Here is a 13,003-nt window from a genome sequence, read left to right as displayed (position 1 = left end):
CAACAACTTAGCAGGAAACATCTGTACTGAGATGACCTATATTCAAAAAATTCCTATTTAAAATGAGATCGTTCAGAACGATGTGATCTGAGCGGGTTTGAGAGGAAGGTAGAGGTCCAAGATGGCAGCTTTTTTGTTATTAGTCTTCTAGATCAAGTGTTTATGAACCAAGGCTAATTTTTTTTCTTGATAAAAAATCACAAAACAACTGGAAGATAAAGAAACCGTCGTCTGTATTAACAATCATTCTCATCAAAGTGCCTTGGATAAGAATCAAATAAACACAAAGATACTAACATTTTATGATCTTTCCTGTTTCTAGCTACTGTATTTTATGTATTTATAAGTTGTGTTTTTTTGTTGCATAATTTGGCTGGGGGTGCCACTAAGGGTGTATGCACACTGGAAAAATCATTTGGTCTGGATTCAGACTGCCGTCATGCTGACTTTACTGTTTCCAACCAAAGCTTGTAAACAAAACCATGTGACTAAAGATCTCTTCACTCATTGACCAGGAATTACGAGGGCGGGGCAAAGCAGCTAGAGACAGAAATAATGGAAGTCCTGTGTTTCTGCTGATTCCAACTTTATATTTTGCCGACCGATTTTAAACGTGTGTATGAATGTCAGGTTTACCTTTTGTTGCTTTGGTCCAGTGGTGGTGTGCTGCAGGGCCATTGCCAAGGAGACGGCTATGAAGGTACGCTGATAAATGTTTATGACATATAGATTGTTGGGAAAACAGCGAGAATCAATGTGTGTCACGTTAAAAGTTGTTTTGATGAGCCTACATTCATCCGACCACATTTCAACGGGTTGCTGGGTCTCATCGTTGGGGTGTTCTGGTGCTGTTTGGAGCGAATTCTGTTACAAGGTAGCTTTTAGGATGACATCACAGCAGCGCCGGGTTTTGTGCCGCGTAACGACACAGAAAAGCATTTAGGAAGCGTTTTCGGCTGTGTTAAAATAGACGTAACAAATTTGTCTGCTGCTTCATTCCTACTCGTCTACGGTGGCCGTTTGGTTCAGTTGTTCCGCTCTGGGAACGGATTCTATTCCGACTGAGGAAACTCAGAGCGAGCTGAAGCTCAGTCTGATTGGAAACAAACCGAACAAACCTCCAAAGACGGGTAAGAGAGCAGTTCCTGGTCCCGGACCACGGTCTGCTTGGGTGATTTCTGACTAAAAACTGTTTCGGTATCAATCAGGGAAACGAACTCGGGTTCACTTCAAATGTGTCCAGTCTGAATGCACCCCTACACTCTTTGGGGACGTCTGCACGGTTAAAAGCACCAACTTCCTCCTCTCTCTGAGGCTTTTCCTCAGAAACAGGAAGGTTCTGGTCTGGGTGTGTTTAGTGGATTCAATGGCACAACAACAACTTTAACCTTAGCGAGCCAGTGGGCTGAACAACATCAAAACACAAAGAAAAGCAGTTTCACTTAAATAACACAATTTAGAATCCAAAAAAATAAGATCAAGACAAAGGAATTAGACATTCACAAATCAACATGAAAGTTGAAAGCAGATTTATCTGCTTTCAAAATGTACTTTCATGTTGATTTTATGAAAACGCATTTTGAAAGCAGATTAATCTGCTAGCAAAACTGGAGAAAATGATCAATTTTTAAAAAAATGTATCCAAATTTTTCCCCCATTGAGTCTTCAAATATAATTTCTCCAGAATCAGGACAAACACGTGTTGTAAGGTTTAGTTTTGAGGGACCGTTTGGTGGGAAAGTCACTTTTCATGGCACATTGATGAATGTGCTTCTTTCACAGGACTTAAAAAACGGAACACTGACGGGTTTAACACGGCAGTTTGGAAAAACATTCATTCCACATGCACACGTCTTCCTGTTCCCCTGTGGGGTTTAGATGTTGGGCAGGTGATACTTGGGCTTGACGTGTTTCTTCACGTCTGGAGCCGGCGAGACGTTGCTGTGCAGCAGCTGAGGCAGGTACTGCGCCTGGGGACATACAGGAAGGTGGTGTTTCAGAGGGCGTGGGGGCAGGTTGAGGACGCTGCCGGGGCGTGTTCAATCGAGGCTCTTTGTCTAACAGCTTTAAGCCACGGGTGTGTGGTTCTGATCCAAAAATACCCCACAGGCTGGGTTTTAAAGAGCGTGATCGGGTGTCCCGGGAACAAACCAGGTTAGGGTTGAGTTGCTAACGAGCGGCTGATGACCAGCACCGACAACACAGACGTGCTTCTTGTTACTCGGCACATGCACGGCTGAACCTGATCACCTGTTCGCACCTGAAATATTTAGGAAGTGTTCCCCTGCAACAAGACTTTGATGAAAACGCCGGGCAGAGCTTCAGCTTCTCCCTTTTTTTCATTTACTCAAATTAAAGCAGAAAGAAGATCATCTGTAAAATCCTCTAAACCTTCAACAATTTGATTTCCTTTACCGTTGTATATCTATGATTAACAGTTCTTTACTTATAGGTTAAGTTACATTCTGTCAGATAGAACAAATATCAAATTTCTCACTTCTAACAGCCAACTTAGACGAACATCAAAAGAAAAAAAAGACGGTTTTAAAAATCCATCAGCTGAGTTTTTTATTTTTGGACTTTAAGTGAACATTTTTTTGGGCGACCTGGACGTGAGGAGCTCCCTGTCTGCACTTGTAAAATGTTTCTGTTTTGTTGTTCAGGCTAAATGTTTTAACAGCTGTAACTCTGACATTCCATCCTTTCTGCAGGACTGAAGATTGTATGGAGTGAAGTGAAGAAAAACCACATTGGTAACTTAAAGAAGAACCTGAAAGCAGTTTAGGCTAGAAAGTACACCTGGTAACCTTGAAAGAAATATTCAAAAAAAATGTTTTAAGTTTGAAGAAATATTTAAAAGCTTGAATTAAAAAGAAAACTATAAACCCAAAACTGTTACCAAATGACAAAAAGGTTGTTTTTTTTTTAAGAGGAGTTAAAGTACCGTATTTTGAGGAAGAACGCCTCAGGGTGCCCCAGAGGAGCTGGAGGAGGTGGCCGGGGCGAGGAAGGTCTGGTGCTGCTACCACGACCCGGTCCGGGATGAGCGGAAAAAGATGGACGGAACTTTTTTTCTTTTCTTTCCCTCTTCTCTTTCAGTCCTCAGTTTACAGTTTTAATTCAGAATTTCCATTTTTCTGGTGTTGAGCCCAATTGTACGAGGGGGGCGTGGCTTTGAGCCAATTGGGTACCAGGACATGACTGGCACTTTAGGTGACATCATTTCCCCTGCAGAACAGCGCTCAAAGCCCCACCCCCCAAGTAAGGTTAGGCTCAACTCTGAAAACAAAAAGTCTGGATTAAAACTTTAAATTGAGAGAAACGAAAAAACAAAAATTGAAAATACAAATTGGAAGGTTTTTTTTGTCATTTGGTAGCGGTTTTAGGTTTACATGTTTTTTTTATTCATTTTTTCCTCAAATTTAAAAATGATATCTGTTCAAATAATATTTAAAATACTTTTACAATGTGTACTTTGGAGTTTGAGACGCTTTTCCTTCACTTGAAGCTGATCCTGATCTGACCTCATTTTATTTATTAACAAAAGTCGATTTCCGTGTCAGAAATGACCGGAACCCTCAGCTGACAGACGTTCACAGGAAGCTCTTTGATCTTCTCTGATTCCTGGATAAAAGCCTCCAAAACCAGCGTTTGATTCCCGTCAGAGGTGTGTGCACCGTTTACCCCGGCCTGTCGGCGTCGGAAGCCTCTGTCGAATCGCCGTCCTGGGCGCTCCGCCTCGCGGCCCCAGCCGACCCCGGCCTCCTCCTGAAAGTAGGGCAGCTCCAGCAGCTCCTGGCAGGACAGCCGCAGGGAGGGGTCCATCACCAGGCAGGACTGCTCACACAAGAGTTCAGGTGGAGGTCATGAAGGATGCTTGCTGGAAGCAGGTGAGCAATGGCGATGGCGAGCGTAGTTCAAGCGCACCTTCATGACCTGAAGGGCCTGGGGCGACGCCCCCTGAAAGCGTTTCTCCAAAGGCTCCTGGCAAACACAGAAACAGAGTCTGAGACCGGATGTCATCAACGACAGGCGGGGGTGGGGGGAGGGGGTGTCACGCACGGTTGCGTCGGGGTCAGGGATGCTGACGCCGCTGAAGAAAACGTTTGATCTGAAGATCTGCTGGTGATGAGGGATCAGGTCACCTGAGGTCAGAGGTCAAACCATGAAAACTTCAACACACTAAATTCAAGCTTTTTCATGCAGACTTTGAAAACGTTTTTGAACAATTCTTGATGTGGTCTCATAGAGGAATGCGTGTCTGCCTGCTATTATGGGATGGAGGGATGCATGAAATTTGTGTACCCAGAGTTTTTCGGATGAGGTACAGCTGGTCAACGTCAGATTTTCCGGGCCAGAGCGGATTCCCGTCCAGCAGCTCGGCAAAGACGCAACCCAGAGCCCACACGTCCACCGGGGGGCCGTACTGCGTGTCCCCGACCAGCAGCTCGGGGGCGCGGTACCAGCGGGTCGCCACGTAGTCCGTGTAATCGTCCTCGGGTCCGGCTGGGGGACCGACACAGACAGACGGACATAACTGCAGCGGCACGGTGAACGGCGCGAGCGATGTCAGAGAAGGGATTACAGACACGCTGACGGAGTCCTGGATGTATGGTAACACAACCCCCACACCTGACGGGGGTAAGCGGAGACACCGCTCACACTCACTGTCTGAACAATGAAAGTGAGGCGGCGGCGGCGGCGGCGACGGCGGCGGCAGCCCATCGGAGCCCAATGACTCATGAAAGCACCACAGAAACACACGGAGTCACCTACTCAGGATGCGGGCGAAGCCAAAGTCACACAGCTTGATGACTCCAGTCTTGGTGAGGAGGATGTTCTCCGGCTTGACGTCACGGTGGATGCACTGAGGGCAAACAATCAGGCCGGGGTTTAGGGAACGCCATAGGAGGAGGAGCCCACCGCCGGGGCGGAAGATCCTGTTAAAGCTGGAGGATTACAGACGACAAAAGCCACAACCCACATAAAAAACTCACACACCTGTGTGTCAGAGAGAGAGAGAGAGAGCCTCTGAAACCACAGGGGAACAAGTCCATTCAGGTCAGGAAGCACAGGGTTAAAAAAGGCACTTTGATTGACACCCAGGTTTACAGTCAAGCAAAAAGGTGTAAAAGAGTGAGGCTTCTGACAACACTTTCACTTAAAATAACCTTAAATGAAATACTTAGAAGTGTTTCTCTGATCAGCTGGTTACATTGAAAATGAGCATGCGGCATAAAGAGATTATTTATGCAGCCATGGAGTCCAATCCCCCCCCCCCCCCCCCCCCCCTCTGACAAAAAGAACAGAAAAGTCTGAAAACCTGTGTTGGTTTCTAGAACATAGTTTCTGCAGAGCGGCAGGAGTTCATTAGAATGTAACAAAACAGGATTTGAATCAAAGTGAGTCTTTAACTTCCTTAAAATGACGGACTGGACGTTCACATGTTTGTGTTTAACAATCCACCATGAATGTTCGTCTTCACACGTGTCCAGCGATTACTTGTGATTGGATCAGACTTTCCTGATCAAACGACCACAACCTGGAAACTGAAAACCCAGAACTCCAACAATCAGGGAGCTGCTGCTGATCCAGATATGAACGGGATCTGAGATGTGTTGCGTAAGCTGTTTACGTGGATTTGTTATGTAAAGGAGGGTCGCTGCGTGACATGATAGATTAGTGAAGCTGCGGAGGTCGGAGTCACTGTGTGTGGCTTTCACTGCAGTGTGCAGAAAACCACAAACACACACAGGCATTTTCTACAGACTGTTTAAAAAGGCAGTAAATTATGATCCAAACAATCGTTTCGTCTCTGCAGGGGTCTGGGACAAACGTTCTGGCTGATCTGACCCACACAACAGTCAGAACTTGTGACGGAAAACAGGAGATTTGCCCAAAAACCCCAGAAAGTCCGGATTAAACACGAACAGGCTCAAAAAGCTGTGGGAGTGGGGAGGATCCGCTGATTTTTGAAGATGTATGTTTATATGGAATCAATGATGTCACATTCATTTCTCATTAATATTGGGAGAAAGGGAAGTGATTGTGACATTCTTCCAAACATTTTTGTGATGTTTGATTTAAATCATTGACTTTTAATGTGTTTCATATTTAATGGGGATGATTTATTCTCCTGAATGAAATGAAACCCGTGACTCTCCTGAAGGAGCCACGGCCCTGGAGGCCCAGGGAAGCCCCAACGGCAATTAACTGAGTTAGCGCTAGCAAACATACATTACTTATTAAATGTATCATTCCATAATGTTATGAATTTAAACCAACAAAATGGTTTCTTTGCCATCCCATTTGGTAATCCCAGAATCCTTTTTTCTTTTTCTTTTCTTATGAAACTTTCTTCTAAAAACGCTTTCATGTATTTTATTGCTTGGACCCCCAGTGTTGTCTGCAGGTCATGACACTGATGCAGAAACGATGCCGACCCCCACAGTGAGGTCATTTTCATTCAGATTTTAACGTGAAGGTTTCAGAAAGGTTTTTAGCTTTTTGGTTAAAACAAACATAAGAGTTATGACACATAATTGTTATTCCCCTTGGAAAAAATCCTTGGAACGCTGTACACAATTTAGTGGAGCTTCGTCTGTTGTTTTTTTAGACATTTATCATATTATTGACTTTGCATTTGCTTTGTTTTTTTGTTTTTTTAGATTTTTATTTTGTTTGATCTTTGTTAAAAACTGTTAAGATTATGATTATTGATTCATCCTTGATGTGGCATTTGGGATTTTCATCCTGTGACCTGTTTTTCTTCATTTCTCCAAGAACGCTAAACGGTAAATGGAGGCAAAAGCTGCAGAGTTTGAGATGCGTAGCAGTCCAAATTTAAGAATTTGAGCATCACTTTACAAGTTCCCCTAGTTCATTTTTAAAGACCCACTCCGATGACGATGGTATTTTTGGTGTTTTGAACCTGTTCCTGCTGCATTTTTCTGATGAGTAGAAACATAAAAAAAGGATTTAATCTGGAAACTTAAAAAGATAACCAAAGATGTTTTCTTCGCCTCTGCTGGAAGTCTCAACAGTAGCAGTTTTGAGAAGGTTTGAACTTCCATCGTTCCAACTATGCTCTTACAAGCTGCAAAGAGCAGAGTTGGAACGGACCATCTACAGTGACGTGAGGGGACGCTGTACTGACGTTGTGTTTGTGGCAGAAGTTCACAGCCTGCAGAGTCTGCCACACGATGCTCTTCAGCTGAGCCTCAGGAACCCTGCAGAGAAGCAGACAGGAGAGCCCAAAAGCACAGCTGTCAGCGCTCAGAAGGTTTTCTCTCACCGGAGCAAACCCCAAAAAACACGTCACACACTAAAACCATATGTTAGCTTATAGTTTCATTTATTGAACCAATTCCCAACAGAGAAGGTCTTCAGGAAACGATAGTTTCCACTGAGCGATACAGAATGGTAAAGAAAAAACCATACAATTTTTTGGCCATAGGTCCATAGAAAAATAGCTTGGATTGGTTAGGGCGGAGCTACTGTCGTTTCACAATGAAACCTGTTGACTAGCGGAAGGTCAAGTTCAGGTTATACAAGCGCCAAAGCAGCGGCAACATTTCCAAACAATCAGTTGTTGTCTTTCAGTTGACGATTCTTTGTTGTCAATAGACGCTTATGCTATAGTCGCACTACTACGCAAAGCTACACAATAAGTCCCGCATGCTCCATTACGGTTCAACTTTGAGTGGAAACGCTTGCCTGAACCATTCTAAACCGGACCGGGTAGGGGTGTGACGATAACCGCATCACCGCGGTGACGACCTCATCACCGCACTTTATTTTTTTGAAAGTTCTGCATATGGTGCGTGATTGGAACTATAATAAACACATTAAACACATTCATCTTTCCTGATAATTTACTTTTTCTGCTAGTCCTGTGTTCAGACTTCAAGGGTTTCTGGGGGAAACCTTTTATTACTGTTCTCCTTCACTTCCTCTATGCATGCACACGCTCCCTCTTCTTACACACACGCGCGCGTGGTTTCAGCAGCACCCACACATCCTCATTCTACAACAGAAGTTTCCGTCTCGTGAAGAAATACGACAAATTTACTGCGTTCTAATTATTCATTTCCATTGTATTCATTTCCATTTCCGTTCTTGAGTACGCAACACGGCCGCCCGCCGGAGGATTTTGTATTGGGGGGGACTTATTACTTTTCTTCTTCACTCTGTAATACCGAACACGAACGCGCACTGTTAGAGTGCGATGAATATCACTACATGTTTTGTTTGAGAACTATTTTGTGCACCGCAAAGTTACGTGCGGTTAACCCCGACACCGCGCCCCCTGCTGGTTCATCACCGCGGTGATCAAAAATCCCACACTGTCACAGCTCTACGGAGACCGGACAATGGAAATGAGGCCATGGAAATGAAATTTTTGACTCCAAAAGTCCAGATGTTTCCAGAAAGGAGAAATCGCTTGAACTGTATTTTAAAAATGTTTCTATAAGTGGCAAACGCACTTAAGACTTTTCTATGTTTCTCCTTTGCTGAGCATCAAATTGGGAGAAGAGAGAAGGAAACCTCCAGGAAAATCTACAAACCCCAAAACTGTTTTTCTTTTACTTTTATCTCTTGAATCAAGGAAGAAAATGATGCATGGATCTGCCAAAAATATTCAACTGTTTCTGATTCAAATTTTTAATGATCATGGTAAAGTCTAGAGCTGCCAAGAGGTCTAGAGGAAGACCAAAGAGGGGGTTTATGGATTTGATTTGATTTGGTTTGCTTTGATGAAGGTAGCTAGTGTTAGAGGAGAGGACGCAGACACAGCGTTAGACAGAGGAAACCGATTCGCTATGCCAACCCCTGAAGGACAAAGCCGAAAGGAAAGGAAGAAGAAGAAGAAGATGGTGAAGTCCTAAAAATGGTACAGCAGGAATTCTGGATCTGGGAATTCTTTAAGCTTAAGGATGCTGAAAAGAAATTTCAGAGAAAACCTGATTTTTCATTATCTGACTTTTTTCAAGATTCCATTCTATTTATCCCGTTGTACTCTGAAACAAAAGCATAGAATAGAGGAAAAAAATCTTGAAAAAGAACAAATGTTCTTTGAAATGAACAAAACCTGGAATTCCTTAAGATTTTGGGAGAGAAGAAGCAGCAGAGCATTGATTTCTATCAACACTGTGTCCCTTCAAGTTCTCAGACCTTCACACCCACAGTCACAGTCGATGCCCAAATTCCCAGTATCGCCCACTCCTAACATCCACATCGCATAAAAATGGCGACTGAATTGGTTTCATTTCGCTGGAGCCGGAGGTAAGGCAGTCCAGTTGTCTATGTCAATGATTGTCACACATTCTCTGCACAGCCATTACAGTTCGTAGATTTAGATCTTTACTATTCATGACAGGAAGAGCTACATCCAGACTGTTAAACATCTAAGCGAGGTCCACAGCTATGCCGACTTTCTTTCAGGTTATTTCATACTTTCCTTCATTTGTTTCAGCAGCTATGAGTTCATACTGCTTGTATCAAACTGAGCGTGTGAGTGTTGTATTGATTTCACTGATGGTTGTTCGCCTCTGCTCTGAGTTCAATCGGCAAAGGAAGTTCATACCGGAGAAATAAAAAGTCATTTTGATTTGGTTTGACTTAAATAAACCTGCATAAAGCTGTGATTCTCAGGATTTTCTGTTTCCTTTGAGTCTTTGACAAACTGAGTTCTGGTCAAATGAGATTTTTATTGAGTTTTGAGTTTCGACAGAAAGTTTTAACTGCTAATCTGTGACTTTGTGTGGCCCCAAAAGAGCACCAAACCACTACTGACCTTGAACCCAAGTCTGTCTCTATTAGGAAATCCCGGCAGCGTGACTGCAGGTACAGCACATTTCAATAATAATATAAATGTTTAATGTGATGAAATGATCTAAATTAAGGATGGAATGTGATTCATTACTGTAAACTCAGAGATAGACGTTGGTACCTCCACTTTAATCTATTTCTCTTAAATGTTCCTCCTCACAGGAAATTGCTGGAACAGATGGCAAATTATTTCTACCTCTTCTGTTTCCTTTATGGTATTAAAGCGTGTTTTTTGACTTAATGCGTTCTAAGCGAGACGTGAAGCCAGTTTCTGTTTTACATTTGAGTCCCAGAAAAACTGTTATAACAGGGAACTTTGGATCTTTGGACACATGAGGTGTTCGTCTGATGTACATCTGCGGCAGCAGGAGGATCCTATTCAACACGGAGGGGATTTTATTCTGAATGGAACTTGTAATAATTGGATGATTGGATTGTAATGAGTTCCATTGGTTAAGTGTAGAACAATATTCATGATCCAATTATTGTGAAGAACTAAAAGCTTTCTAAATGGATGGCTTAATGACGACAAAAGCATCAGTAAAGTGGATTCTTCTAAAGGTAAAGGTGAGACTTTGAAGTCCTAACAAAGTTGTGGTCTGTAAAAAAAACAGAACCAAATGGTTCTTTTAGTGTTGCAGAACCCTGTGGAACACGGATGCTGCTTTCAAAATGCTTTATGATGAAGATGATGCTTTAAAGTACAAACTGTTTGATTGACGGTCAGAGATGTTTTGGGGGTCCGTCTAACTTACCCTCGGGGGTGTCTGTCCAGCTCGTTGAGGACCGTCTGCTCGCAGAACTCAAAGACCAAATGGAGCCGCCTTTTCCGCCTGAAGACCTCCAACAGGTTCACCAGGTTGACGTGTTTCAGCTGCTGTAGGACCAGCAGAGACGTTCGGACTCCACGTTCAGCACAGCGGACGGTTCTGACACACCATCTCACCTTCAGCATCCGGATCTCCCTCAGGGCGATCTTCTTGATGACCGGGTCCTCCTCAGACTCCACGAACTTCTTGATGGCGACTATCTGGCCCGTGTCCCGGTTTCTGCACTTGAAAACAACACCGTAGGAGCCTTCTCCAATTTTAGCCAGCTTCTCATACTTCTCCATCATGTCCATCTGCAGAGGATAAAAGCAAACCCATCATGTCAACGGTAAAAATAAAGTAGAACGACAAGAGTCAGGTGGATTCTACTGCATTCCTGTTCATCATCAAATATTTAACTGCAGCTCACACATCAAACTGATCCAACTTTCCGTCTGGATCACCTGAAGGTGAACTCTCACACCAACAGAAGCGTCCTGGACGCAGCAGGAAAGACCTTCACTCAGCTGCTTTTCTCCGCTACTAAATAAATAACTGTTCGGGTTCGAATGTCTCTTCCGCCTACGTCACAGCCCCGCCAACCCCGCGTGCCGTTTTCATTCTTTTTTCATCTCCGATTGGATGAAGTAAAAATACAAAAAAAACAAAAACAAACAAAAACTTCGAGAGTTGATAAAGTCTGAAAGGCCTTACTCACCTTTACCGAGAGGTACGGAGCAACAACGCACGCGGAGAAACGACGATTCACAAAGCTAGCTCCGTCGGTAAAAACAACTTTGTTCCCATGGCGACCACCGGAAGGGCTTTTTTATAGCCTTTATTGTGGGGTTTAGCTAGGTGTAGCCTCAAATGTATTCATATTTTTTTGTTTAGAATATTTATTTAGTCGTTTTGTGACTATTTCTTTTATAATCAATCGAAATTAGTAAACATTTCAGATATTAAGAGTGAATTCAAATGCAGCCACGTGCAAGAATTAAACAAATTGGAAAATTATGAATAGATTTTAATTAGGACCATTTAAAATGACACACAAAAGCTGAGGTTTTTTATTGTCCAGTCCTAATTTTTGTTGTTGTTGAGCATATTGAGCGTTTTATCCTTTATAGATGGTTTGTTCTACAGAACAAAGTAATTCACTTTAAGCAGGTGTTGCTAAAAATGCATTCATATTTATTTGTTGAATTCGTTTACTTAATTGTTTTTAGCCTAATACTTTTATTTCTTCGAAATAGGTCAACATTTAGGATGTTAAAAGTAAATATAAATGAAGCTAAGTTCAAAAAATTAAAGTCAAAATGTAAATTTTTTTTTGTTAAAGCCTATTTAAAACATACTTAAATCCTGTGTTTCTAACCTTTTTAATTATTTCAATTCATTTTTATTTATATTGCCCGAATTACAACCCAGTTGTCTAAACGGGCTTAACTAATTGTACAAAAAAATAAAATCAGTTATAAAATGCAAAAGCTGATTGCCAAACTGAACAGACTATTGAGGATATTGTGCATTTATTATTTGCAGAAAGTTGTTTCTAGGACAAAAGTAATAATTGTACGTTTGGTGTTGCTCATTGTAATTTATGTCATTTTTGAAAAAAACAAGTCTAAATGCTTAGGAAAAAGTAAGCATTTAAATGTGACTATAAATGGAGCTATGCCCACAAGCTAAATTTTAATTTGAAAATGATGATCAATTTTTACTAGGACAGTTTAACAAATACAAAAATGCTAAGTTTTTCATAGTCCAGAGTTAAATTGATTATTGATTTGAGTATAATGAACATTTTATCCTTTATTGACAGCTGTTTAGAGCAGTGGTCTCCAACCTTTTTCAGATCGTGGAATGGTTTAACGTTGAGGCCGAAGTCGGCGTTTCATATTTTTTTGCTTCCATTTTTTCCGGTAATGGTCCCTGGCTCTGGCGTCTGTCCTCTGTTTTAGAGGACAAAAGTATTGAATCAAATATACATAAATACAACCCTTGGTACCCTTAGCAAAAAGTAGCTAATGAAAGTGTACTACAAGTATATTTAGTCTATAGTAAAACTAAGGCAGTATAGTTGCGGTTTACTGTGAAATACTGTCTAAATGATGTAAATGTTAGTCTGAAGAAGAACTCAGTATACTAAAAGAATGTGTACATAAACTATAATATTCTTTATCTATACTCAAGTATACCTAATAAAATAAACTTAAAGTGTATTACTTTTTGCTAAGCGAAATTACAATTATAAACTTGCTTAAAATAAACATCAATAAGAAAAATGCTCATAAAAGCATTTAAACAAATGCTTATCATTTGGACTGGCTTAAAAAAAAAGAGATTTCATGTGTAACCCT

At 41.9% G+C, this 13,003-nt stretch overlaps 1 protein-coding gene across 8 annotated transcripts; it reads right to left on the bottom strand.

The window, feature by feature from the left end:
* Positions 1–216: 216 nt before the first annotated feature.
* On the bottom strand, positions 217–11,498 carry LOC101157382 (cyclin-dependent kinase-like 1). Of its 8 annotated transcripts, none has more exons than XM_078929686.1 (10): positions 11,359–11,498; positions 10,778–10,954; positions 10,587–10,708; positions 7,157–7,229; positions 4,777–4,867; positions 4,306–4,632; positions 4,063–4,145; positions 3,928–3,984; positions 3,685–3,837; positions 217–1,970 (listed from the first exon to the last, which is right to left on the bottom strand). In XM_078929686.1, the coding sequence occupies exons 2-10, from the start codon at positions 10,952–10,954 to the stop codon at positions 1,875–1,877; spliced, it is 1,179 nt and encodes a 392-aa protein (XP_078785812.1). In that variant the 5' UTR covers positions 11,359–11,498; the 3' UTR covers positions 217–1,874. The 8 variants fall into 8 exon arrangements, with proteins under 8 accessions (XP_078785812.1, XP_011480519.2, XP_078785813.1 ...); XM_011482217.4 differs by having other exon boundaries at positions 4,306–4,506; XM_078929687.1 differs by lacking the exon at positions 11,359–11,498 and adding an exon at positions 11,105–11,237.
* Between the last annotated feature and the right edge of the window lie 1,505 nt (positions 11,499–13,003).

The sequence above is a fragment of the Oryzias latipes genome, chromosome 13 (assembly GCF_053564925.1).
Source record: "Oryzias latipes strain Hd-rR chromosome 13, Olatipes_Hd-rR_3.1".
Lineage (NCBI taxonomy): Eukaryota > Metazoa > Chordata > Actinopteri > Beloniformes > Adrianichthyidae > Oryzias > Oryzias latipes.
Note: the sequence above shows the minus strand (reverse complement) of the source record. Positions and strands in the feature narration are given on the sequence as shown.

Bases quoted from the DNA above. Each gene is read 5' to 3' on its own strand.
- LOC101157382 (XM_078929686.1), bottom strand. From the start codon at position 10,954: ATGGACATGATGGAGAAGTATGAGAAGCTGGCTAAAATTGGAGAAGGC. The intron at 4,633-4,776 runs GTAGGTGACTCC...TACCCCCGTCAG, and splicing joins TGGCTTCGCCCGCATCCTGA to GTGTGGGGGTTGTGTTACCA. The intron at 3,985-4,062 runs GTGCGTGACACC...TGTGTTTGCCAG, and splicing joins TCCCTGACCCCGACGCAACC to GAGCCTTTGGAGAAACGCTT.